The sequence below is a fragment of the Malaclemys terrapin genome, chromosome 1, assembly GCF_027887155.1.
Source record: "Malaclemys terrapin pileata isolate rMalTer1 chromosome 1, rMalTer1.hap1, whole genome shotgun sequence".
NCBI classification, from domain to species: domain Eukaryota; kingdom Metazoa; phylum Chordata; order Testudines; family Emydidae; genus Malaclemys; species Malaclemys terrapin.
In genome coordinates, this window is record NC_071505.1 from 106,750,961 (window position 1) to 106,778,350 (window position 27,390).

The 27,390-nt window shown below is 40.8% G+C and overlaps 1 protein-coding gene across 5 annotated transcripts in view; it reads right to left on the bottom strand.

Annotated features, from left to right (window-relative positions):
• Window positions 1-2,759: 2,759 nt before the first annotated feature.
• The window catches only part of DNM1L (dynamin 1 like), a 52,412-nt gene continuing 27,781 nt past the window's right edge, over window positions 2,760-27,390 (bottom strand). For 3 of the 5 annotated variants that reach the window (XM_054034369.1, XM_054034359.1, XM_054034380.1), the window contains 13 exons: window positions 25,681-25,801; window positions 24,209-24,340; window positions 23,681-23,887; window positions 23,321-23,441; window positions 21,700-21,855; window positions 19,904-19,993; window positions 17,339-17,431; window positions 15,784-15,840; window positions 14,568-14,645; window positions 11,512-11,679; window positions 10,753-10,862; window positions 7,872-8,031; window positions 2,760-6,241 (listed from right to left, as the gene is read on the bottom strand). In XM_054034369.1, coding sequence (XP_053890344.1) covers window positions 6,185-6,241; window positions 7,872-8,031; window positions 10,753-10,862; window positions 11,512-11,679; window positions 14,568-14,645; window positions 15,784-15,840; window positions 17,339-17,431; window positions 19,904-19,993; window positions 21,700-21,855; window positions 23,321-23,441; window positions 23,681-23,887; window positions 24,209-24,340; window positions 25,681-25,801 — 1,550 coding nt within the window. In that variant the 3' untranslated portion in view covers window positions 2,760-6,184. The remainder of the gene's footprint in view (window positions 6,242-7,871; window positions 8,032-10,752; window positions 10,863-11,511; window positions 11,680-14,567; window positions 14,646-15,783; window positions 15,841-17,338; window positions 17,432-19,903; window positions 19,994-21,699; window positions 21,856-23,320; window positions 23,442-23,680; window positions 23,888-24,208; window positions 24,341-25,680; window positions 25,802-27,390) is intronic. The other 2 variants (XM_054034401.1, XM_054034391.1) reach the window with 1 other exon arrangement.

The following is a 27,390-nucleotide window of genomic DNA, read 5'->3' on the forward strand; positions in this document are numbered from 1 at the left end:
ATTTGCTGTTCAGCCGTTTGAAAATTAAGTGTTACTTAAAAATTTTGAACAAGGCATTTTAAGTTGTTAGTTCTCCTGTATTGGGGTAGGTAGCAGAGCAGTACCATGAGATGAGTAGAACAGGAAGAAGGCAGAACTGAGACCTTTCAAAGTTTTGGCGCAAGCGAGGGAATATGGGGTTATTTGAGCTCCCCGCCTCAGATGCCAAAATATTGTGGGCTGGCCCTGGCTGGGCGGCTGCCACACTGGGAATTTAGGGGAGCGAGGAGCTGATGGGGGGCTGCTGGTCCACCCTGGTTGCAAGCCCCCACCAGCTAGCTCCAACAGGCTGCTCTTCCTGCAAGCAGTAGACAAAGCAGATGGCTGCCAAACGTTATAAGGGAGCATTGTGCAACTTTAAACAAGCATGTTCTCTAATTGATCAGCAAAGAAACAACGTTAACCTGCACGACTAAGTGAGGAGTTACTGTCATTCCTTCAGTTTTGTGGGAGAGAATGTGTCTTCTGGTGGCTGGGTCAGGTTCCTTAGAGGCTTCTTTTGCCTAGGACTAGGGAGTGATGTTATTTGCTGAACCTTCAATTATCAGTTTCCCTCTAAGTTTTGTCTAGACTTTAATACAGTTGAACTCACTTGCTGCTATGGTAAGAGCCATAATTTAAAAAACAGTTCTCTCTTCCCCTGACCCTTATATTCAATATATGTTTTTATAACACACTCATTGCCATTGTCTCTGAGCTCTTTCCAATATAGTTCAGTAAGGATTAAGTCATGTGACTACACCTCTGTCACATATTTGGTCTCTCATCCTCTTCTCAGAGGCAGACGTGTGTGTAGAAGAGTGGTTTAGTTTAGTAATGGATGTCTTTTTATATATAAATGTACCGGTTGTGTATTTATATTAGAGAAGGCAAGGTCAAAGAAATGCACCTTGCACTTGGAGCGGAAAATGATGTTTGTTCCTGGGCAAGTTCATTCTACAGTTTCACACCACCCCTGGAGAAAGCTGTATCTTGCACAGACGAGCCTTACTCTTATTACACAAAGTTCCATTGTGCCAGAGGAGAGTAGTTGTAGACCATGGTCTTCCTCCTGGAGCTTTCAGGATTGTCCTGACCCAGGTCATGGAATGCTTTGCAGATAAGGGCTGAGACTTTGAACTTGATTTGAGATTCTATGGGAAACCATCATAGGGAGCAAAGGACATCTTCGATGTGTTCCTGGAAGCCTGTATTGCTGAGGAGACATGCTGCAAGATTTGTGTACTAGTTGGAGTTTCCTAAGTGCTGAAGGCTTTATGCCCAAGTATATTGCATTCCTGTAATTCAGGTCGAGAGGTGACGAAGGTACTACTAACTGAAGCTAGGTCTTCAGCTGCCAAGATGAGACAGTTTCCTAGCCAAGTGGAGATGGCAGAAAGTATTACTTGCTGATACTGCTATGTGAGAGTTCAGCATCAGCAAGGACTTCAGGAATATTCTAAGACTACGGCCTGAACTGACTAAGAGTGGGTATAAATCTTCAACCAACAGAGACTGCACCATGGCTATGAGATCTTGCAAATACTTTCCTCTAACCACCAGCGTCACCTCTGTCTTGCTCAGGTCCACCTTCAGGCAAACATTCATTATCCACTAGCTGATCTCATCCAAGCACTGGGCCACAGTGATAGTAATATAGTCAAATGTGGTGAAGGACAGGTAGAGCTGTGTATCATCTACATATTGCTTGCACTTGAGTTAGTCTCGTGTGACCAGTTAACCTTGTAGTTGCATGCGGATATTGAAAATGACTGGACAGAGAATAGATCCTTGTAGAACTCCACAAATGGGGTATAGTGGTAGAAGTGCAGTTACCCATCAGTACTTCTTGCACTGTTCTTCCAGGAAGGATTCAAACAATTTTAGCATATTACCCTGGGCCCCTGCCATCTGTCTCAGGTGAGACAGCAGAATCTCACGTTTAACAGGGTTGAATGCTTTAGAGGTCCAGCAAGAGGAAAATAACCCATTGACCAGAGATCATACATCAGTGCCGCTAAAGCAGTTTCAGTTCCATGTCCTGGCCTGAATCCAGAATGTGCTGGGTCTAGAATGTTAACTTCAGTTACACAAGCCTGTAGTTTGCCTTTTGCTAGATTTTTTTTTTTTTTAAATGAGCTTGCTTAGGAATGGGAGGTTTGACATTGGGTGGCAACTGGCTAGGACTAAAGTATCCAGGGTGGGTTTCTTCAGTGTTGGTTGCACCAGTGAGTGTTTGAAGGAGGAAGGGAAGATTCTCTGAGAGAGGTGTTAACTATTTTGGTCAGGAGTGGTGCCAGCTGTTCATGATTCTTTCATAAGCCAGGAAGGACATGGATTGGATTCACAAGTCTTGGGTTGAGTCTCATTTAGGGTGTCCAGAACTTCTTGATGTGTTACTGTACTGAACTCTGTGAATGTAGGTGGGCTGTTGGTTGATGGAGGCGAAGCAGATCCTTACTATTTGAGAAGCCTTCCCAAATGTGCATGGTCTTCCTAGCAAAGTAGGATGACAGCTCTTCACTAAGGCTAAGATTTTGTCATGGTTATTTTTAGTAAAAGTCACGGACAGGTCATGGGCAATAAACAAAAATTCACGGAAGCTGTGACCTGTCCATGACATTTACTAAAAATAACGACAAAATGGAAAGAAGGAGAATCCAGCACCCAGTTGATTGGGAATAATGCCCTTAAGTATACACACATATCTCACTCCCACATAAGTAAAATTTAAAACTGACCACTTAAAAAAAGTAATTTATTGATATGAAAGCTATGTGCAAGTCTTTCACACTGTCAGTTTTATTTACAGTAACATACATACGTCAGGTATATTAAATGTCAAATTTCTATTTCTCTGACTTTTCTCCCTTGATTACTTGCTTATGCCAATAGTTTCATTGGATACTAGATTTGTTCAAGGGGTGTGCAAAAAGAATAGCTGTTCTTGATGAACAAATGTCAAATTAAATTTCTCAAGAGGTGTTAGACTTTCATTTCCACAGATTTAGGTTTCTATGGAAGAAAACTTGTAACAGCTTGTGTGCACAAAGCAAAAAATAGAAAGGATTGGAAATGAAGTCAAACTCCCTCCCTATTCCCTGCCAAGTAAAACCAAAGAACTACAGCCTGGTCTACACTAGGTTTCTTTCACTAAAATTTCCATGCCTTTTCTTCCATCGATGGAAATAACAACCAGAGTGCTAGCATAGACAAAGTGCCAGTGACTGCTGGCATTTTAACTATTCCATTATCTAGCACTGCTTAAGGTAGTTGTAGACAATACCGTGCTTAAAACACAAGCAGCCACCCGAGTCCTGTTGACACTAAAACTCCCACTGCTGTACTAGAACTAGTGATGGGAAATTCTGGGAGAGCAAATCACAATATAGAAAAAGCTGTACAAGTGATGCTACATCAGAAGCCTAAAGATAGTGATGGGTATCTGACCCAGTTCCTCATAATTCACAGTTGCGTATCTGGTATAATCAATACACTATATATAGCAGGGGTTCTCAAACTTCATTGCACTCTGACCCTCTTTTGACAACAAAAATTACTCCACGACTCAAGGAGGGGAGGTACGGGGACACAAAGCCTGAGCCTGCCCAAGTCCCACCACCCTGGGTGGGAGGGCCAAAGCCAAACCCAAGGGCTTCAGCCTGAGGCAGAAGGCCTGTACCCTGAGCCTCACTGCCCAGGGCTGAAGCCCTTGGACTTCAGCCCCGAGTGGTCAGGCTCGGGTTTTGGCTCCGGGCCCCAGCAAGTCTAAGCCAACCCTGTCAACCGTATTAAAATGGGATCGTGACCCACTTTGGGGTCCCAACCCACAGTTTAAATAAGCTATAGTTCAGCGGTTCTCAATCAAAGGATGAAGTAATATTAAAGCATGGACTGATTTGTTACAATATGCAGTGATAATGGCAGACCAAATTCATTTCTTTCAAATCATTATATATCCTCAGCTTATTTACAAGTTAGTGAGATACCAAAATATTATCACAGCATTTCCAAAAAGAATTCAGATCACCAATGCTAATTAACACTTAATCAATTGTATCATTTCTTGTGAAATTTACCTTTCACTTGTGAGAATTTCTTGAGTAAACTGCATTCATTTGCTTTGTGCAGCCTTCTGAAAGTTCACATGATTAGTGTATTTCCTGACAAGGAGAATAAATTATATTTGCCAATTAATCACTGATTAACCTCTGTCAGCCACTAACATGTTGAAAAGTAGCATTTCTAAACCAAGAGGGTATATAGGTGGGTGGATGGGGAGACTAGGGCAAGAAAGAAGCACAGTTGCAGAAAGATGAACTGTATTAAAAATGGATTCCAATTAAAAGACGTTTAAGGCATTTAAAATAACTGTTGGTTAAATTAGTATGAAAACTAACAGTTTGAGACCCTCTCTCTTTTAGCCTCATGTTTCCAGAACCACAAGAAGCATTTTTCCCCGGTAATTAAGAATGTAAATTGGTTTCTTTATGTTGATTAAATAGGATATTTAACATGTAAAGTTCTAGACTGCTTACAAATGTGGAATTTAACGTGGCATATTAGAGAGACAGGATTCTTAAGCCAAATGTTGTTTCCATCTGTTGATCTTAATTCAGTGTGAATGTATCAGTGATAAATGAAAACTGAGAATTAGCCATTATTGTAAACTAGTCCCTTAAATGTTTGCAAATGATCAGGTTTGTACATTTATAATTTTAGCAGCTTAAACAGGAATTCAGTTTCTGTTAAGTGATGAAATAGTGAAGGAACTGTGTGTGTGGGAGAAGAAACCCAGGCCTGTTGCACAGAGAAAAGCCATAAAAATGTGGACAGTGATGTCTATTTAATTCTTCTACAAATAAATGTGCACGTGAGAGAAACAACATCAGGAAGAGCATCATGAACATTTCTACTTTATCAAATAAATAAATCTATGTGAAAAAATACATGCAAGTGTGCTGGAGTTTAAATTCAAATTGTAGGAAGCTATAATGTATAACAAGATTTTAACTTTTAAGAGGCTAGTGTGATCAACGTGTACTGTGCTGGCTATGGCCAGAAGAAAATAACCATCAACTTTATTCCCAACCTCACATTTATCTTAAAACAAATTGGGTTCTCTTAGAAAAATTCCTCATAGCACAGTAAAATTTGTTTCCCCAAACGGCAGTATTTAAAGTAGACTCTGGTATAAACATTCTAGTCATGCTTTCTCTTCCACAGATACTCTTAGCCTTCATACTTTCCAAAATTATTTGAAAAGAACTAAAACAAATCCCACCTCCTTTCTGTCCAACTTAATTTTAAAAGAAACACTTACTATCCCACAACAGTTTTGAAATTCATTTTATTTTTAAATTCTATGAGAACAATTTTGCTAGTGGATGGTCCAGAGGTTTGGTCCCAGAGGGGGGAAAAAGGGGTTCTTGCACTTGATTATCATCCCCAACAATGAAATGCAAACTCTGGTGCACATTCATTGGTTTGCACCAATTCTTTAGTACGTCCTCCTGTTTGTTTTTTAAAGTTCCAGGCTAATTCACCTACAGTGAAATTCATTTATCCAGTTCAAAAATGTGTTTTATAATGCTGCTTTCTTTTAAAATTCTGAAAAAAATGGGTGCACATATACTTATATAGAAGACATTTTTACTGTGCCTGCTATCAAAATCAGGTCTCCGTTTGCCATGGTGCATGCAGTATACTCATGAAAGAATACCTGGTGCCTTCTCATCTTCATGGTATTTAAACCTCTATTATAAAAGCAGCTTAAAACTATGCAACAAGACTACACTGTCCATCTAACCCATAGGCAACCTGTTTAGCAAGCCAGGCACTGGAACTTTAATGGTTCTGCCTAAGTTTAAATGAGACTGTCACAGGACAGTAAACTTGGTCTGTTTTATTTGCACCAGATAACTGGTAAGGAAACATTTAGAGGCATTTATTATGTGGATTAAATATGACTTGTTTTGCAAAGTACAGCATACTTTTCTGTCTGTAAGCCAAACCAACTGTCTTTACATGAGCAAATTTACACATAGTTGCAGTACACAGATAAGAGTTCATAAATAAAATTCTACCAAGTATACAATGCTTAGCAAATTTTCAAGTCATCAGGATTCTCCACCCACATAAACAGTGTGGCGGGTAGAGATAACCTTCACCAAAGATGCGTCTCCCGAATCTCAGCAATAATCTGACTGGCTCGCTGCAATGCCTGCAGAGAGGGGAAAAACAAAAGAAGAAATATTAATTTTTTTCCTTATTTGCTTCTCATATGACAACCAGGAGATCATTCTATGGAAGACAATGTTAATTCAGCAATGTTTTACAAAACAAGATCAATCATTGTTTTCATTGTGAGAGTGTTGGGAGGATTAATTCACTAATATTTGTAGAGGCCTCTCCCTCAGATGGAGCATACTACACAAGTGCAAAATATGACAAAAACACGAAGGTATTGTCAAGATTGTAGACCAGAGTTATTGTGTCAAGTCACCCCCTCAGCCTCTCATTCATGAACTGAAAATGTTAGAAATTCATGCAAAACAGGTCTCAGTTTAAAATAAAAAGGTTCTGTTCCAGTCATAACTTTTTTAGATTTCTCTTTTGTTTCGAAGATATTCTCGCCTACCCAAAGGCCCCAAAGCATTTGTATTAACACTCCATGTGGATCAATTAATCTTTAGGTAAGCTACACAGATATTTGCACCACGTATCATCATAAGAAAGAATAAAATAGTTTCTTTCTGCAACTAACATATAAATTGCACTTATTTTGTACCTTTAAACCTCTTCACGAGCATTCTGCCTAATTCATGCAACACTGGACTATGTCCAAATCCTGGCAGCTTTAAAACAGCTGTCATTTTAAACAAACTTAACAAATAAACCAGTTTATGATAAATACCAACAATGTACTAAGTACTGTACAAAACAGATGACTCATGCCCAAAGAGTTTACCATCTACAAGATTCTCTCTGACTCAAACGTGTGGGTTAGGTAAGAGCAGAGATTTAAAATTACACTTGCTACATCCAGTCCTGGAACAGTGACAGGTTAGGGGGTCTGGTATCTCAAACATCCAGAGTCAATGCCTGCTGCATTCTATGAGAGAACTGACCCACACTATTTCTCCCTCACTGTGCTGATTTGATCTTTTAGAAAGCGTATTTCTCTATGCCAATTCAGTGCAAACAAATGGAACAGGCAGTATTTGGTACACCACAAAATTAGTGGAAAATTAGAGCTTTGGAAAAAAAAACAATTTTACTCTATTTATGACAAGTTCAAACTCAGTGAAGTACAAGAAACACAGATGCAGCATCTGCAGTCACAGCCAAATCCACAGCAGTATGTCCCTGATCAAAATCTTTAGGACAGGATACTTTATGACAAAATAGTTTGGTACTATTCACAGAAATAAGCATGGAAATTTACGTGTGGGGGAAGGGTAGGGGAGAGACCCCTCTTAACCCCACCTTCAAAAGGAAATTCTGTCAAGGGAGGGTTACAGAGCTTTAAAAGAGTATGTTGGAAAACCTAATGAAGTTCACTATTCTAAAACTCCTTTATAAAAGAAAGTTAATACCAATCTAACAAAGCTGTGTTTGGGGTTTACTCCAGGAGCTAGATTAATGATGTATAGTCAACATTACTAGTATTTCATTATTGCTTTCTTGCTCACGCAGGGTTTCTATAAAAGAATGAACTAGATCAAAACAAAACTGACCTGAATCCAAAAAGCATGGCAAAAACCTGAAGACTGTTATATATTTGAAATCTCAGCAGATTTAATATGCCTCAGTTTAATTAACAGTTCATTGGGTGTTTTGATTTTCAATACCTTTAACATGTCAGCTGCCTCCTTTCTGCGCTGTGCCATGTCCTCAGATTCCGTCAGAAGGTCATCTAACAACAAGGATTTGTACAGCTGTCCAACTAGCTCACTCTGAAGAGTGTCTTTCACATGATTCACCAGAAAATGCATCACCGCCTTTGGCACACTGCGAGCAAAAAATAAAATATCAAACAAGCCACATAAAGCTAGGGCATTAGCTATTCTAGATTCAACATGCAGTTTGAGTAAATCTATGTTCCAGTGTAAGCAATTATACAGAATCTTGACAGAAATCTTACAGCAATGTGTCTTAAATAGCTGTAAAGTGACTATGTGCAGTCCAACAGCTGCTGAGTTTATTGCCTGTGAAATGGCCGCATTTCAAAGTGAACTGAAACCCATATGTACAACCCTGGACAGTTCTATACCAACTGTTAGGTCTAAATTATTTTTATTACAGTAGCACCTAGAAGCCCTAATCAAGATCAGGCCCATTGTGCTAGGCACTGTAAAAACACTAAGCTCTTCACACCAGGTTCTGTCTATTAATATATCTAAATAGACAATACAAAGGATGAAAAGGGAAACAGAGGCATCGGGCAGTGACTTGTCCATGGTGTCACGCTAGGTCAGCAAAAGAGCTGGGAACAGAACACAGGTCTACCAATTCTCTGCCAGTACCCTATATATTGGACGATGCTGCTTCTAAGGCACCACACAGCAAGAAGTGTGGGAATTTCAAAATGCGAGGAGAATTTAGACAAGCAGAATATAATTACCCAAAACAGTTTGGCCATGACCCAGCAACAAGACTCTTATTCATGAAAAGGCAGCTATGAAATCTTTAATGATCACAAGTGGGCAAGATCTCAGTTTTATGTCACACTTGAAATACCAAGAAGGAACATTGGTTTAGTATGGATTTCTGTAGTTACAAGTGCCCCCTGAATTTCCTGCAGTAAATTCAAAATACTGACCCTGCCTTGCTTATGGAATCTGACAGGATCACAGCACAGCAGAGCTCTTCTGACAAAGTGGAAAAATCAATATAGATAGGAATTGGCAAGATAAAAACCATGCACTTCTTGTGGAGTGATAAGTGCAGTGAAAACATATCCTAATAGGTGATCAGCAGCCAGCACTTGGGATAGCCTAACCTGGATGTAAGTAGCTACACTGAAAAGCCATACCCAAGTTAATGTGTCCTCACTGGCGCTATACTATGTCTGTCACTAGGACTTTCTGGGGGCATACCCCATGGTTTGTTGTGCTGCAGTAAGCCAAGCTACTCTGGTTCTTTCCAAGTGAATTGTGGGAGAACTTGTCTGTCCTTTTGGGCATGTGGGAAGATATTGTAGGACAGTGAGCAATCAAGTGATTTAGTCTGTGTCCTCATTTCAAAGTGGGCAGGTTACCAGCTTGAGTGAAAACAGGTTTTAAGCCTACAGTCACAGATGAGATAGCTAACCTAGGTTGAAAGCACCACTAAACTCAGGTCAGATATGTGCGGATGGGTGGACGATAGAGGGTTATAGGCAACATCCAAGTAAGAGCCTGAGTTAACTCTGCAACGACACTTAGAGATGCCAGGCACAGTGCGCTCTTTTCAGTGGCCAATTCCTAAGACATCTTTGCATGGGAACACATAGTGGCTTTTAAGTGTTGTAAAGTTACACAGTGCAAACGTAAACAGCCATGACACACACAGTATGTGAGCCTATGGGGGAGAAAGTGCATGAAGAAGGGAGAACAAAATTATTTAGGGGAGCACAAGAGGATATATAACGTGGAATACTAGGATAAAGTGAAGTAGAGATAAATCAAGGTTGAACATCTGGGGTAAAAGGACTTTTGGATAGCATTAAAATGGAAAATGAGGAAATACCATTTGAGTAATTTAAAATTAAACTGGACAGAATCATCATAGGACCTAATCACATCAGCCATACCATCAGGGGCTCGTTCACCTGCACATCTACCAATGTGATATATGCCATGTGCCAGCAATGCCCCTCTGCCATGTACATTGGCCAAACCGGACAGTCTCGCCGCAAAAGAATTAATGGACACAAATCTGACATCAGGAATCATAATACTCAAAAACCAGTGGGAGAACACTTTAACCTGTCTGGTCATTCAATGACAGACCTGCGGGTGGCTATATTACAACAGAAAAACTTCAAAAACAGACTCCAACGAGAGACTGCTGAGCTAGAATTGATATGCAAACAAGACACAATCAACTCAGGATTGAGAAATGGACTGGGAATGGCTGAGCCATTACAAACATTGAATCTATTTCCCCTTGTAAGTATTCTCACACTTCTTATCAAACTGTCTGTACTGGGCTAGCTTGATTATCACTTCAAAAGTTTTTTTTCTCTTACTTAATTGGCCTCTCAGAGTTGGTAAGACAACTCCCACCTGTTTATGCTCTATGTGTGTATATATATCTCCTCAATATTTATTCCACTCTGTATGCATCCGAAGAAGTGGGCTGTAGTCCACGAAAGCTTATGCTCTAATAAATTTGTTAGTCTCTAAAGTGCCACAAGTACTCCTGTTCTTTTTGCGGATACAGACTAACACGGCTTCTACTCTGAAACCTGTCTTTAAAAGTAAATGAAGTTTAAGGTGCAATACAACAGAGTACTCAAAAACAAGAACTAGTATTGGATGCTTTGAAAAAGTGTGCTCTTTTTGCCTATCAAGTGGACTTCAATTTTATAAGGAATCAAATTTCACAGCTCCTCCTTGTAGAGCTACTAAACTCTGCCTAGAGAGTTAAAGCAATATAAATGCAATGTTATATTCAGCAGCAAATGACATGGCTATATCACACAAAGATTTGCAAGGTTTACATGTCTACATAAAAGTTAGCTATTACCTGTCCTGAATGTTCTTCCTGACAATAAGGAAGTAGGATTTGATAAGTCGTTCAATCACTTCGCAATCTCGTTGCTCACGGGAAGAGAGTCTGCGTGCAACAGGTACAGGCTACAGGAAAAAAAAAAGAATCTTATTTTAATGTTTACAGGTTGATTTTATTTAAAGCACTCTACCTACCTACTTTGGATAGCCGAGTGGGAACTCCATTAATCTTTCAGCTTGATTTCAACTGGTCTTGCAACAAGTGTTTACGCTCCCCAAAACAGAACTACAGATATTTTGACAAGTCAAAAACATGAGCCTGAAACTGATTTGAGAGGTAGTACAAAGGACAGGAAATTTTCAAGAAAACAACCTCTCAGAGAAAAAGGCAGCAGTGATTTAATTTAATCAAGTGACTTTAGTTTTTACAATAGTTCCTGACAGTGAAAGTGATTGTCCACTTGATCTTGCTGAAGTCTAGGGAAATTTTGCTACTCTGACAAGAGATTAATCTTTTTATAGCATTAATGAAGTAGGCAAACAGTCCCTTAATTTAGATGGGTGTGAAAGTAAGTCAGTTTCCCCCAGTTCTGTTCCATGAACTGAAGGGAAAGGAAGTGTTAATGGCAGAGGACCTCAGAAGGTACCTACCGGTCCATATGCCAATAATAGTTTCATATTCTACAGGTACAGAATTCATACAGATTAAAATCTGGTTTCCTGTGCCTGAGCTAATCATGAGAGGTGCAGATATATCATCTCTTTCACAACTCACCACATCCAACAGGTTTACAGCATGGCCTTTTTGAGGACTGGCAGGTAGGACTGTAACTGGTTTAGATTTTTCTTCCATTAATAGCTCTTCGGCTTTTGAGGGTTTCAGCATTCCTCTCCAGTTGCCTGTTCCAGGTTCTTGTGTCACATCTCCCACCCCAGGAGCAGCCTGCAGAAACAGGACAATGCAAAGAAATATTGGTCAGCCAAAACTCAGGCACTGCAAGGCCGTCTCCTGTGAAGCTTACTACTACCACCACCATGTGATCACGCATGGCTCACTTCATTTCATTCTTTGCTTCCAACAACTTTTCCCTCCCTCCAAGTTTCACCTTAGGTGATGGATTGGGGGGACACATTCAATTCACTGTGACAATGTTGAGCAGTGTCAGTGTAAACAAACTGAGTAAAAGTTTTCAAATATGCATAATAGTCTAACTCCCATTTTAAAAGGTGAATTAAGCACTTCTGAGCCTAAATCCCATAAAAGTCTCTGAGATTTGGGCTTGTGTACACAGGACCTTTTCCAATATATTAAGATTATATTATGATTATTATTATAGTTTAAGAGCTATAGTTATATTGGTATAACTACTCTGCCTGGATATTCTTATTCTGGAATAAGAGAGTGTCTTCTTTTGGTTTTAGCTTAAACTGCTCCCAGTGACATAAGCGACACCAGAATTCTAGAATAGGAGTGTCCCTAGGGGGAGTTACACCGGTATGGCTACAGTGCCTTAAACTCACATTCTCCCTTATAGCACTTCAAGATTTCCCATGTAGATCAAGCTTAGACTCTTAAGTACCTAGTTCAATTTGAAAAATGGGAATTAGGCTCCTAAATCATTCAGGCACGTTGGAAAGTGTTACCCCCTATCTTGTAGCAGTATGCACCTATGAAAACTGAAAGGAGCAGCTTTTGTTAAACAGATTTGGTTCGGTAAGTATATTTCTAGACAACATAACTCTGAAAGGCTTGAACCTATTCAACAGATTTTCTCTAATGCCTCAATTCAAGTAGAAGCAAGAACAGTCCCTTACAATAACAGTTGTAAAACCCCATGCATTCAGGTTCCCAGGTATTAAAAGCTTGTATGTGTGCTGCAAAGCTTTAGGGATCTGTCTCCAAGAGCTGGCATACAATGAGACATAAGCCAGAGTTAAATAATCCAGATCAGCAAAACAGAAGGAAATCTCCACCCACTGGGAGACAGGAAAGAACTGGCGTTCTCAGCAAGCAAAACTTCCCTTACAGAGAAAGGCTGTTGTTCTTCATCTCCCAGTAAAAGGATGTAACACCCACTCTGGGTTGCACATTAGGGACGCTGGATGAAAAAGTATTAATAGGTGATACTGTTGCATTACTTTGAAGACTGTTAGCTTGAAGGCTACATTGCTAGAGGCACCCATATTCACAGAACTTGATCATCCATCCTGCACCACTCTATGACTCTACCATCTGTTTTATTCACCCTGCTCATATACCTTTGACAAAGCGATTACTATCTGTGAAGAGAAATAAATTTAAATCTCACAGCTGAATCACTGAGAACCTTGAAATACTTCTTATATCTTGTTTCAAGTGCATGTGGAAAACAAGCCAAACCCCACCTTCTATGCTCATGGATTAAAAAATTAATAATTACCACAGTTTATCATGGGTCAAAAGGAAACTACAAGCAAGCAAGCAAGCAAGCAAAAAAAAAAAAAGGTGGTATATATACTCAACAAGTTAATGATGAATCCATCTAATCAGAAGACAACCAACTGTCTGATTCAAACAGGTGTTTTGGTTTTTTTTCTAAATATAACTGTTAACAGTTAATGTGCATAAAACACACTGATTTGAATTTTTACAGTCGTAATCTTAACCACTAACAAAACAGGAGATCTCTAAACGCACCCCATATCCTTTCAGCACAGAATCAGTCACATATATCACTGTCCAAAATATTCCAGAAACAATCTCAAAGAAAGACTACATTCTGTTAAACACACTGAGAAAGAGTATTAAGATTAGCACATAGCCTTATCAAATTTACAAACACAAATTTTATACAGTGAACAGGAACGTACTTGAATTCAACAGTTCCCCTGCAACCAATCCTGCCATCATAATACCTAAGGAACACACATCACTAGTACGCAAAGCCTAGTGTAAGAAGAGCAGTTTTCAACTTTTGTTTAGGTGACTTTGGTGGATTAGACCCCCCTAAATCACTTGCTACAGTGTACAAATAAAACTCCAGTTTCAACTAGAATTTGTTTTAGGTTCTAACTCCTTAATTGGGACGAGGGGGGGAATCACGACGACACACGACAGTGTCTTTGCATATATACATGCATGATCTAGCACAATGGGGCATGAAGCTCCTGTGATATAAATATTCAACAGCAAACATTTCTGCCTGTAAAATAAAGATGACTAGGGGGGGGGGAAAAGGCTTTTCACACAGATGTGCTGTGAATGCAACAAAACAGGCAGTACACCGGAGCTGAAATGTAAAGAGCCATTGCAGGAGGTATTGTACAGATACAAATAAATTGGTTAGCAGGGGTTATTTTTAAGATGACAAAAAGGGGGTTCAGTTAGAACAGAGCCTAGAGAGATTCCCTGCAGGCAGTAGGAGACTCACATTTTTAGTTTAACTTCTGCTTTCTTCCATTAAACATTAAGACATATTAAAAACACATAACTTGACAAACACGCTCAAAATGTTGGATTACAGTATGGTAGTTGAATAGACTATTTTGGTGAAACAATTTCCTGCAAATTATGGCTCTCCGCATTCGCACCACAATTCACTGAAAACAAATATGCAGATAACGAAAGCAATGAAATTTCTATCTGAGTGTACCTCGCACATTACTTGCCCTGTACAATCTAATGAAATGTGAGTAATGCTAGGCAACCTCAGCACTACAGGACACATGATCTGACAGATGCAGAGGACACTGCATGACAAAACACTATGTACATGAACTACTTTTTGTACTATCCAAGGTGCACCACAACGGAATGAGCATGCAGTGCTAATACGAAGGATCAGGACAGACCTTGCCATCAGCCTCAGCAGAAGCAGCAGTAGAGGTCTCCTGGGAGGCAGATGTCAATGCACCTGGAGGTTTAGTAGACTAAAGAAGGTAAGAAATGCAGAAAAAAAATCAACTAAGGGCAGACACTGAATGTGCCTAATACAGTCATACATTGTTCTCTACTAACATCTTAGCTATCCAGAAAGACAGATAACTTGTGGATTTACAAGCAGCCCAGCATGAACAGGAGAAGAATCCCAAAGGCCTTCAAAAGCAGCCAATTAAAAATTAAACACCTCTGGCTTGTTTGGCCTCCAAACCATCGCTAATTCCCATGTTGCAGATTTAAATTTGACTGTGCAATGAAATCACAGAAAAGCATGATGTAATGGGCATGATCAAACAGCATACAAAACAAGCTCTGTACTGCTGCTTAACACTCCCAGTTCTTCCACCAACTGGTTCACCAGATCCTAGGTTGATCCTATAAAGTAATATCGGATATATTTTGAAAGCTTCTCTCACTTGTTTAATGTTCGGTTCATTAACTGTTTTTTAAATTACAAATTGCAACAATTCCTGCAAAGCTTAAACAGTATTTTGGAGACTCATGAAAAAGATTTTTTGCACCAATCTGGGCTTATAATAAGTTCACACAACACAGTGCATGAAATACTCTAAAATAATGACAGATTGCCCATTTTCACAACTAAGTACACTTTTCTATGTCACTTAGTGCTGCCTCATGTGTACTTACCAATTACTCAACTTATCCTGAGAACCTTGCAAACTTAAACGAGCTGATGGGATACAGTTGAAAGAGCAGTAATGTAATAGTACTGGTCAAAAGGTTGGAATTGAATAGATAAGATCTATGTCTAAGCCTGAGAATAAACTCATGCTACAGTTTAATTTTCTTCTTCCAGAGAATAAAATGCTGCATTCTCAACTTTAGCTTTAAAAGTGGCTTTAAAAGTTTGAATCATCATGTTGGCTTTGGGATCTCAAAAACAAAAAAACCACCACTACACCATAGAGGATTAAAATCTCCAGATTCTCCCTCAAACCACATTTAAGCATACAAGTTATGACCCACTTTTTCTTTAACACTTGCAAACACATTAAATCTCACCTACTTAACAAGATGCTCATGCACCGTAAGTGTGTAATACAGTTCTCATGCTTTGAATCAAAGATGGTGCATTACACAATTTTTTTAAAATCAATATTCACTCACCTTGTCTCGTGGCATAGCAGAAGGCAATTCTCGGGCTAACCTGTTACGCCTTTGCTCCTTTAAAAAAAGCCAGCAAAAACCTTGATTATGTATCATTCTGGATCAAGGCATATTCAAGCTTTATTGCTTCAGGGACAAGCACCTAAACCATAGAGACTGATGCTAGCGACATGTCTCTCAGTTATCGCAAAGTAGCTTGTATCCCCCACTATGATGTTTTAAATCAAAACCTGTTAGCTGGACAAGACAGTTTGAAGGATTAAGTGGCCAAATCTAATTTGGAATATAAAATCTGAACTGAACAAAGTGTTCAATGCACAAAGTATTCAAGGCACAGATCTTTGCAGTACACTCAAACAATTGAGCTTCTAAGCCACAGCCCTTAAAAACCAAGATACAGCTTGGATCAGGATGGATTCCCTATAGTCTTCATTACGAAGCATGTTTATGAAATAATATCCATAAGGAACTGACTACTAGAGCAGCATGGTCAGGTTGATAATTACTGGCCCAAAAGACTGGGGGAAAAGGCGAGAACTTGCACTACCTATAGAACAACGAAGTAGCAGTTGAAGCAAGTCAAGGTGAATAAGGGGAAAGATTGGACTTTTATGGTGATTAAGAATAGATCGCTCACTAGTAAGGACAAAGCATTACAAACTTAGAAGAAACAAAAGATTACAGACCCAGTATTTTTTTTAGGAAAACGTTAGAAAAGGGGGTATTATGTGCTATTCAGAATTTGTATAAGATACTATAGAAGTTTACATGCACTTACAGAGTCCTCATTCCTGCAATCGGATCATCACAGACAGACTTTGTTCCCACACTAAGTCAATGGGAGTCCACCTGCGCAAATCTGATGGCAGCCATAGGTAAAAGACTTGCCGCCAACGAGCTTACCATTTATATAACACAAAATAAATAATAAAAAGCGTCAAAACATAAGAGACAAGAGGAGACTATTAGAAGTCAATGGACAGTGAGAGATGTGATTGGAGAAGTGAGAGAAGAAATTAATGTTAGGGTAGGGAGAAGTGGGAAGCCTCAGGATAATGGCCAGTTCTCAACATCTATAAGGCTATTTTCTCTCTCAGAGATAGATAGATATTTAGGGGAGAAAAAAAGCCAATCACTTGTGCTAAACAATGTACATTAGTTAGTACTGGTCTCTGTTCTGTGCAGTTTGCGTCTTGTCAATTAGTTTTGTTTTGTACTTTAAGTGGCATTTGAAACGCATGGAATTAGTATTTACAATGTATTATCCGAGTTTATTTCACTTTGCATATTTTAAAAACATGCTATTTTAAGAAAGAATAAGGAATACTTACTGATGTCTTGAGAAACATGCTCCAGAGGAACATATAAGCAATGTCTTAAGTTTATATTTATGGATTGTAATTATAAAGGTTTTCATATCAAGTATATAAAGGCACAGGACAGTTGTAAGAAAATACAATTTATGTTCAGGTTTAAAAAAAAAAAAAAAAAAAGTTCAACTTAGAGTCCCTTCTAACTAATCAGTGCATCGCTTAAAATGCTGTGTTTTCCTTACCTCTATGTTATTGTTTATTAGCCCACAGGCATCAGCAAAGTCTGGGTGTTTCGTGTTGATATAAGCTAACTCAATGGCCACCAAATTGTGAACCTACAGGGAGAAAAGTCATTCATAGTTAAGATTTTATGAGTTAATTTACTGCTAGGAAAGCGTGTTGGACTGGCAACTCCAGACACTGCAGTCTAATTATCCACACTACAGCATAAACACCCACAGCATAGGCTTTGCCCGCACTGCCCTGCGGCTGCATTTCATTTCTGACCCAAAAGGACAAATTCTTAGGGCAAGAAGGTAATTCTTCCGTCACGACCCAAGTTCCCTGTAAGCTGTGTGGCTGTGCAGCAGCCTATTTAGCACCCCGCAGATGCTCAAGGAACCCGCCTGGGACCTGCCGCAGCCAGGGGAGGGGCACCCCTCCCCCAGCCCCCATCTCACCTGGCCCCCAACCTGCCATTGGACCCCTCCCCCAGTCCAGCTCTGGGCGCCCAAACCCAGCCCTAGCCCGGTCCCTAGCGTGGTCAGAGGGGTCCAGCCCCAGGTGCAGCCAGGGTGGCCCTCTCCCGGCCTGGACCTGCTGGGGCCGGGGTACCTATCCTGCAGCCCCAACCCCAGAGCTGCTGCAGCTGAGAGAGTGAGAGCTGGGGGGAGTCCTCTCTTCCCGCCATAGCCCCTGAGCACCCTCCTGCACACCAAACCCCTCATCCCTGGCCCCATCCCAGCACCCTCATCCCCTGCACCCCAATCCTCAGCCCCAGCCCTGAGCCCACACCCCCAGCCAGAGCCCTCACAGCCTTGCACCCCAACCCTCTGCCCAAGCCCTGAGCCCCTCATCTCTGGCCACACCACAGAGCCTGCACCCTCCAGCTGGAGCCCGCACATCCCTGTACCGCAACCCTCTGTCCCATCCCTCAGCCCCCTCCCACACTCCAAACCCCTAGGCCCTACACATCACCTCCATATTGGTGCACATAACAAAATTCATTCAACACATGGGTGGGAAAAATTAGAGGGAACACTGATCATGACATATTAAATCTTTTCCCTGTATTGAACTCCCCCCCCCCGCTCCCCACAAACTGGCACTCTTGATGGCATTTTCAGGCAGACATCTGTCCAGTAGGAATTGGGTTAAGTTGCAACTCATTTCACACTGTTCACCTAACAGCTGCGACATAGTAACTTTCAATCACAAGCAATCTGCACCACATTTGAACCAGTAACCTGAGAGACTGTCCCAGAGTTGCTGATGCCATCCAGTGGTGCAACAGCCCAACATGTTTTTGTACATTAGTACTGACTACATCATTCTTTATTATGAATGGTGATCAGTCAAAACTACCATTACATTTAAGTTTGAGCAATGAAATTAAATTACAAAATCCAATCCAAGACAACACAAGCATTATCTTTTACATTTATCGTAGGATAATAAAAAAAAATTAGTTAGCCTAATTTTGGTTAAGAAAATACCATTCACTTTAGTTTGTGGCCAATAGGGAAAAGGCCCCAATCAGCAAGTAAATGAAGGCCGTGAGAATAAGAAGTAGTGTTATGGAAGGATGTATGATTTGAAAAGTAAAAGTAAAAGAGCTGCAGTAACAAAACAAAGGGAAATTGTCTCAAAAGAAAAACCCACACCTTCCCACTGTTCTTTTGTGCAAGCAACGATTGGGGGAGAAAGAAGATTAGAGAAGGCCTTGAAGGATGTAAAGTAGCAAGGAGAAACTGCTTCAAACTAGGTTTTTGCTAAAGCTAGTAAATTAGCTGGAGGGTATAAAGAAGGCCATGAATTGGTGTTCTTTGTCAGACCCTACCTGATCATGCTGGAGCACACCAGAGTGTGATGGTCATCCCTAAGTGTGGCCTATTTGTAAGTATAAGTCCATTAATGGCTATTAGCCAGGATGGGTAAGGAATGGTGTCCCTAGCCTCTGTTTGTCAGAGGGTGGAGATGGATGGCAAGAGAGAGATCACTTGATCATTCCCTGTTAGGTTCATTCCCTCTGGGGCACCTGGCATTGTCCACTGTCGGCAGACAGGATACTGGGCTGGATGGACCTTTGGTCTGACCCAGTATGGCCGTTCTTATGATGTATGGTGGTACATACTATATTACCACTCCACAGCAGCAGCATCAGTGTCTACCATACTAATCAGCTATAGAAGTGAAGCGAGTAAGTTTAGCAACATATTTTTGTGCATCTCTGAGTCTGATAAAGCACAGCTTCCATGTTAGCAAGAAAATAGAAGGCTAAGAGGTTTAAAACGTGAATTCTAGGTAAAACTTTTTTTGAAGGGGAGGGGGATTTTTTTTTTTTTTTTAAATTAGGCCTAGGTATTCAAAATCAGGAGCCTAAAGTTAGGTGCCTAAATATGGATTTAGCTTCTATTTTTGAATATTTTGGTTTAGTCTAATGTTTTTGAAACTTAAAGATTATATGGTAAACAAAAGCACGTAGAAAGGAAGCCACCAATAGAAACAAGCTATTAGAAACAAGCTATTGGTTTGCTAGCAAGCAGGAATGGAATACAAGGTGGTAAGTAACAAACAACACTAATTACCATTTCATTTGTAACTGGTAGCCTCTTACGCAGAAGACTGGTCACTACTTCAACTATGGCATCATGTAGTTTGGGAAACCTCAGCAATTCCTAGAATACAAGGAGGAAAAGCAACATAATAGAGTCAAAGTCTAATGCCACCATTAGAGTGACCACCATATCATCTAGTCTGACCCCCTTTATATTACTGGCCACCAACACCACCCATACACTAAACCCAACAACTTAAATTGCCCTTAAAGTTGGAATTGCGATTACAGTTCTTGTTGATTTCAATCAAAAGCAGGGTTAATACCGAGTCAATGAGCAATAAGAGTTAACAGCAGGGAATGCGCCGTTATCGTTTATAAATTTTGTAGCTACAGCTTGATATTGTTGTCCCACTAGGCACATTTAGGGGAGATTTTCACAGACAAAAAATGGCAGTCACCTAACTGCAATTTGTGCCTTTGATAGTATCCCCCAATGTAAATTAAAATTAGTGTTGCATGCAGACAATTTGGAGATGCTGAAGTTACCAGAGTTTACAGTATCCAATTAAAATTGGTGAGAAATTTAGACAGGCAGAATAAAGTAGCCAACTAGGACATACCAAGTTGCTGGGGTTAACACTTCCATTAATGAATAGCACTGTGAGGAGAACTTTTATAGCCACATGTACAGTAGTTCGGACCTCACTTATGTCGCATCCAAAAATAATACACTGATTCCTACCACTGAACTGATTGTGCCTCCAAGTTCCTTCCTATCTCCTATACAAATCTGCTGTGGCTTCTCTCATCGATGAAAGAGGGAGGAAGAATAAAGTTTTTCTTAATTAGGCATTTTCCTGCAAGTCTCAGCCCTTCCCAGGTGTTGTGTTGATTCAGAATATGAGAAATTTCAACACGTACGCTAAATTATCAAGGTTGAGAGACCTGGTAAGCAGGAGATTTTTCTGAAGTCAGAGCAGCATGAGTTTCTAGTGATCTTCTGTAAGCTCTGCCATCAACAATTTGTGGCTTAATAAATTACTCAAAAGTGTAATTAACTTCATTACACTTTATTAACAGACTACAAAATACTGAAAATAGGAAGCGTCTTACACATTTTTAATCATTTAAACTTTTTTCTAAGGGAATAAGAGAGTCTTTGAAAGCAACACTAAAGTTTTCCAATAAAGTTTCTTCAACACATTCAACAGATATATGTGGAGGGTAAAAAGCTAAAAACTATGCTCATTCTGAGCTATCAGTGAGATGAGAACGGCATTTTCATGAGGACTGCAAAACCTGAGAATCAATTTTATATTCTTGTGGCCCTGCAAATATTAAGTCTAGTGTGAGGAATTACAACTTTGAATTTTCAGACTACCGCATTTAAAATCATAGTCTAAACAATCTCAACCATTGTATTAACTTTTGGCATTCAATAATTGTACCGTATCTGCATCTCTTCTATCAAAACTAGAGCATCTGAACCTTATGGCCAAATCCATTATTGCCTTATTAGAGTCACACGCCAACAATGACCGTCTGCCCTTATGAATAAGATCCTTTGTATTCTGTGGGAAATGTGCACTTTCACGAGGGTGTTTACACAAGTTCACAAATGATTTTTATGTACACTGACAGAGTCTAACTGACTTTTTTTTGTTTGTGTATATAATGTGGATACTGAATTTTTGCCATAAAAGAGGCTACTCAATACTGTTAGACAAGTCGCAATGCACTGAAGCCGGGTCTTAAGAGTTTATGATATTTCTAAAAAAATACTTGTACACGTTTCTAAACTTAGTAGTCAACCTCTGCTTTTACCTGTGTACTGTAATTGCTACAATGTTGGATAATCCTCTGCATTTCCTCATGAACCAGCTCCACACAGCGCAAGCTGGGCTCCTCTAAACGTTTGATTTGCCTCTTCACCAACAATTCAAATGAAACTTCAGGCACGAACAAGGCAGGTCGGGGTCCCTAGTCGAAAAAGAGAAGAAAAGGGCAGATATTTTTTGTATGATAATAGCACCCAAAGTGTGCTAGGTGCTGCATGAACCCTAAAGGGACATTAGATGATGAATCCCAAAATTAAATCATGTTATTCCCACATCAAAATATTATATTCAGATGAAGATAAGGTTGAGAGTATGTATCAGTAACCTAAGGGTTTAAAAAACAAAAAACAAAACAAACCACAGAATAACCCCAAAACAGCACAGGGAAGATGTTGTAATTATCCAAAGCAATATAAACTCATTTTCACATTAAAAGAGCAGCTCACTAGTACACAAATGCTGCACAAAAACCACTCAATCTGCAGTTGATTTATAGGTTCAGAAGGGTAGATTAGTGAGAATTGTACTATGAAGGAGGAAGCAGGGAGAACCCAGTCCCCAAGGCCTGGTCTACACTGGGGGGAGGTGTTGGGGGGGGGGGGGGGAAATCGATCTAAGTTACGCAACTTCAGCTATGTGAATAATGTAGCTGAAGTCGACATACTTAGACCTACTCACCATGGTGTCTTCCCAGTGAGTCGACTGCTGCCGCTCCCCCATCGACTGCCTGCACCTCTCGCGGCGGAGGAGTGCAGGAGTCAACGGGAGAGCGCTCGGGGGTCGATTTATCGCGTCTAGACTAGACGCGATAAATCGACTCCCGCTGGATCAATCGCTGCCCGCTGATTTGGCGGGTAGTGTAGATATACCCCAAGTCTCTGTGCTTTAAGGTCTTTTCCCTTCAATCATACCTCAGTTCCTCTGGTAAAGGAGTTGAGGCAGCAGTGCTATGGGGCGCCTTTCAAGTATTTGGGGGTGTCAAACTATTATGTGACCATTGAACCTTTAAAGACCAGTGTCCGTTGTATCAAATATTCTATCAGTGAAAACTCTTGACAGATGTTGTCCAGTCTTCCCCATAGAATTGCTGCATGCAAATTAGCTGTAGAGTTAAGGTGGTGAGTGGTTGAGTTACCTCTGATGCCACAATGACCCCACTCAAGAGTTGCCTGAGTTGTTGACCTGAGCCTGTCTGTAGCCTAAATGATCATAGTAATGAGATCCAATCATTAATCTTATCTTAATTCCAATCTAGTTTCTTTGCTTTATAAACTATGCACAAGACTGATTATTTTTGTAACTATTAGGAAAGTTTGAAGTGCATGTGTTATTCCACTGTTAAGATTACTTGGGACCAAGAAAAGACTGACACCTTTACATTTCTTGAAGGACCTAGTTTTAATTAATTTCAGTTAAAATTAATTTAACTTGTATGGTCTCAGAAAACGTGGGGAGGATGTATTGTTTTCTTCACACAATAAAGAATTCCTCCTTTAAGCATAACCTTAATTTCATAATACAACAGACATGAATCAAAACAAGATTTTTTAAAATCCCATTTCAAATCCGACAAGCAAAAACCTTACGAAACCTAAGATAATACTCACTGTAGCATTTCTAATAGCAGTCAAAATATCTATAGTGTTAAGGCCACCTAGTGGATCAACAGATTCTAAGGTTCGTCCAAATGTCTCATGAAAAATGTAGCAAATTCTAGCTCCACCACATCTAAAAAAGATAAAATTAAGATTGAGGTTACAAATGAGGAAGAGGAAAAAATATTAACTGCAAGGTTTTTCTGTGCCAAACACATTGAATATTTTAAAGTTAACATTATCAAAGTATAAAATCTTTAAATATATTATGATTTGCTTTTACTACTAGTACTGTAGTTTTAAAGTAATGTGATCCAGTGTTTCATGCCAATTATCACAATCTAGATTCTATAAACAAACAATTATACTTACAGCTCAGAAGTTTCTATATATTTTGCTGTTCCTTCAATGGTGTTGCAATATTCAGTGGCAAACTTGGTAATCAGCTGCAACAAAGTGGCACTCTTGTCCTCTACAGGTTCCCCATAGCTGTTCAGCAGAGACTGATACTGAGCAGCTAAAACATTTATTCTAGTTTTCAGTTCTGGCAAGCAATCTCTGATATGATGCATTAGTAACCTAAAAATAGAGCAAGTATAAATTCCTCTGTTAGAAAAGGGAAGAAATCTTCTTCAAACTTCGTTACCTCCAGCACAACTTAAAATATAAACAATTATGATCAAACAAATATATTCGATGACATTTGCTAAGAAAGAGTACAGTAACCGCAGATACTAAATTTTATTTCAAATTTCAAAGGGAGACATCCCAATGTTTCACCGTAAAGCAATAGTACTTAAGGGATGCTAAAGATAAAAATATTTTTTAAAACATTAATTTTAAAATCTTTTTATTTGTTATTTGCTTTTTGCATTTTGCGTGACAATTTATCTGTGGTACCTGTTAAGTGTCCTAGCGAGATACTTGGTTCCATTTCGGTTGGCTAGAGATGGATACTTCTTTTGAAGAAAAGCATATTCATCACGGATAGAATCAGCTACATTCTTCTTATTGTTAATATCTAATTGACTCCTAGAGTAAAAAAGAGAACTATTAGTAAATAAACGTAAGGTGCAATTATCTTATTCATGCTTCCACTTTTCTTGACAGCACCATCCCGAAGTCATCAGAACATCTGCCATTTTTGCCTTCATTCTTAACCCATTTCCCCAACCATTTTCTCTCTTTCACTAACCACGTTTACCCAAAGTTTGGTCAACATTTTCCTCGGACTATAAAGGTGGTGGTTTGGTACTGGGGATGAAGACATGTCATCTCTTCTGAAGGTACTAGAAACGTGACTCCACGGACTGACTCATTGGTGTTGTGCAGCAAATAGGAAATCAGTATGGGCAGTAGCCATCCCCAGTAGACTAAGCATGCAGCCTCTACATCAAAGTGGTATCAGCTCTCACATGGAAGATGTGAGGGGTAAAGCAGGTGGGAAGAAGATTAAGCTCCTGAATCCAGGTACCCACACAGCAGCCAACATTTTGAAACTAGGCCACCCACTGCTTATTTCTTTCTGTAATTAAATACAGATGCTATTTTTGTCTCCAAATCCCTTATTCTAAATCCCACACCCATATGCTTGAGAAACCTAAGCATTCCTTTGTATTAAGGAAAGATCCAGCTTTCAAAAGAACATATTAATTGCCATCCCCTACACCAGTGGTCACCAACTGGTAGATCACAGAGCCTCTGACAGTGGATCTCAGTCTCAGTCACTCAGCCAATCACGATAGGGTTGCCAACCCTCCTGCAGCCAAACCAGGAGATCGGCTGCTAACAGTCCCACGGCACAGCAGAGCTAAAGCAGGCTCCCTGCCTGCCCTGGCCCCACGCCACTTCTGGAAGTGGCCAGCATGTCCGGCAGTGGCTCCTGGGAGGGTAGAGGATCTTCACGTGCTGCCCTCACCTGCAGGCACTACCCCTGCAGCTCCCATTGACCAGAAATGGGGAACGGTGGGGAACCGGCCACTTCCGGGAGCAGCGCAGGGCCAGAGCAGGCAGGGAGCCTGGCTTAGTCCCGCTGCACCACCGCCTGGGAGCTGCCTAAGGTAAGCGGTGCCCGGCTGGAGCCCCACCCCATAACCCTCCTGCATCTCAACCTGAACTCCCTTCCCGCACCCTCTCCTCCACCCCAACCCCCTGCCTCAGGCTTAGTCCGGAGCCCCTGCCACACTCCCAACCCTTCAGTGAGCAAGACGGGGCCTCTGAGAAGGGGCGGGGCAGGGAACGGGGCAAGGGTGTTTGGGTTTGTGTGATTACTATTATTTCTACAGTTTCTTTGAGGTAGATCCTGGGTTTCACTTAAATTCAAAAAGTGATCTTGTACTTAAAAAGGTTGGAGACTACTGCCCTACACTCACCTGTTCACTATCCCAATTATGCCAAGTTTAACTGGAATCACTCTTCCCATAAGTACATCCATAGCATCAGTGCCAGCATCCATGAGATCCAGCTTTGTGATAACAGCAAGTGTTCTTCGACCTATCAAAACAGCAGGAAAATTGTCATTTACAAGAAGTCTGTCAGCCTTAAGCAGTTTAGTATGGCCGTACAGCAGGGGTGGGCAAACTACGGCCCAGGGGCCACATCTCTCTCTTCAGATGTTTTAATACGGCCCTTGAGCTCCTGCCAGGATGTGGGGTCTGGATCTTGCACCACTCCGCATGTGCCATGGCTCTGCATGGCTCCCAGAAGCAGCGGCATGTTCCCCCCTCTGGCTCCTATGCGCAGAGGCAGCCAAGGGGCTCCGCACGCTTCTCCCGCCCCAAGTGCCACCCCCGCAGCTCCTATTGGCTGGGAACCACAGCCAGTGGGAGCTGCAGGGGCAGCGCCTGTGGATGAGGCAGGGCGCAGAGCCGGCTGGCCGTGCCTCCATGTAGGAACCGGAGGGGGGACATGCCGCTGCTTCTGGGACTCCTTGAGGTAAGCGCCGCCCGGAGCCTGCACCTCTGACCCCCTTCTGCGCCCCAACCACCTGCCCCAGCCCTGATCCCCCTCCTGCCCTCTGAACTCCTCAGTCCCAGCCTGGAGCACCCTCCTGCACCTCCAACCCCTCATCCCAGCCCCACCCCAGAGCCTGCACCCCCAGACGGAGCCCTCACACCCCCCCACACACACTCCAACCCCCAATTTTGTGAGCATTCCTGGCTCACCATACAATTTCCATACCCAGATGTGGCCCTTGGGCCAAAAAGTTTGCCCATCCCTGCCTTAAAGTATTCAAGAAGGTCCTTAGTTGACTGCAATGGTCAGAACAAGATGACTAGAACTATGATGAGCAAGATTCTAGGCTCTACAGAGCTCCAGTAACCTGCATAGAAAAGAAGGTTTCACTGCTGCGTTGGCTGGAAATTCAGATAATTGACATCAGTGACAGGAGCACTGTGTCAGCTGAGATGGGGTTAGAGTGAGAGATAACAGGAAGTACTAGGCTCACAAGCTTATAGGTTTTAAGAGTGAGCTGAAAGAAGAGAGCCCTGGTATATACCTAGAGCTAGCCCTGACTTGTTTGCAGTTGTACAAGGGCTACACTTACAATACTACCACTATATGAATGGCTAGAAAAAAAAATTATTAATTCTATTCTGTACACAATGAAACAGATTTAACCAGTTTCTAAAGTATATGATCAGATGTTTCTCAAGGAAAATAAGAACTTTATACTTAGATACGAACATCTCTAGACCCAAATGTGGAAAGAAACCTGTGTAGGAATACTGGATTTGCTTACTCCATGAAATGCTTTAGAAATAAATAAAACTTAGGCTATCTTGCAGCCTTAACATCTTAAATAAATTTGTTAGTCTCTAAGGTGCCACAAGTACTCCTGTTCTTTTTGCAGATACAGACTAACACGGCTATTACTCTGAAACCTGGTAAACTAAGCAGAGTTTGACTGGGTAAGTATTGGGATAGGAGGCTACTGCAGACAAACCAGGTGCTGCAGGAAGAGATAATTCAGTATTCAGTACTGTCCCCAAATCTATACTGAATCAGCATCTCAGCCCTGCGTTAGCTGTCGCTGAGCTGTTATTGTAAGAGCCATCTTTCCAATGGATGCAGATCAGAGG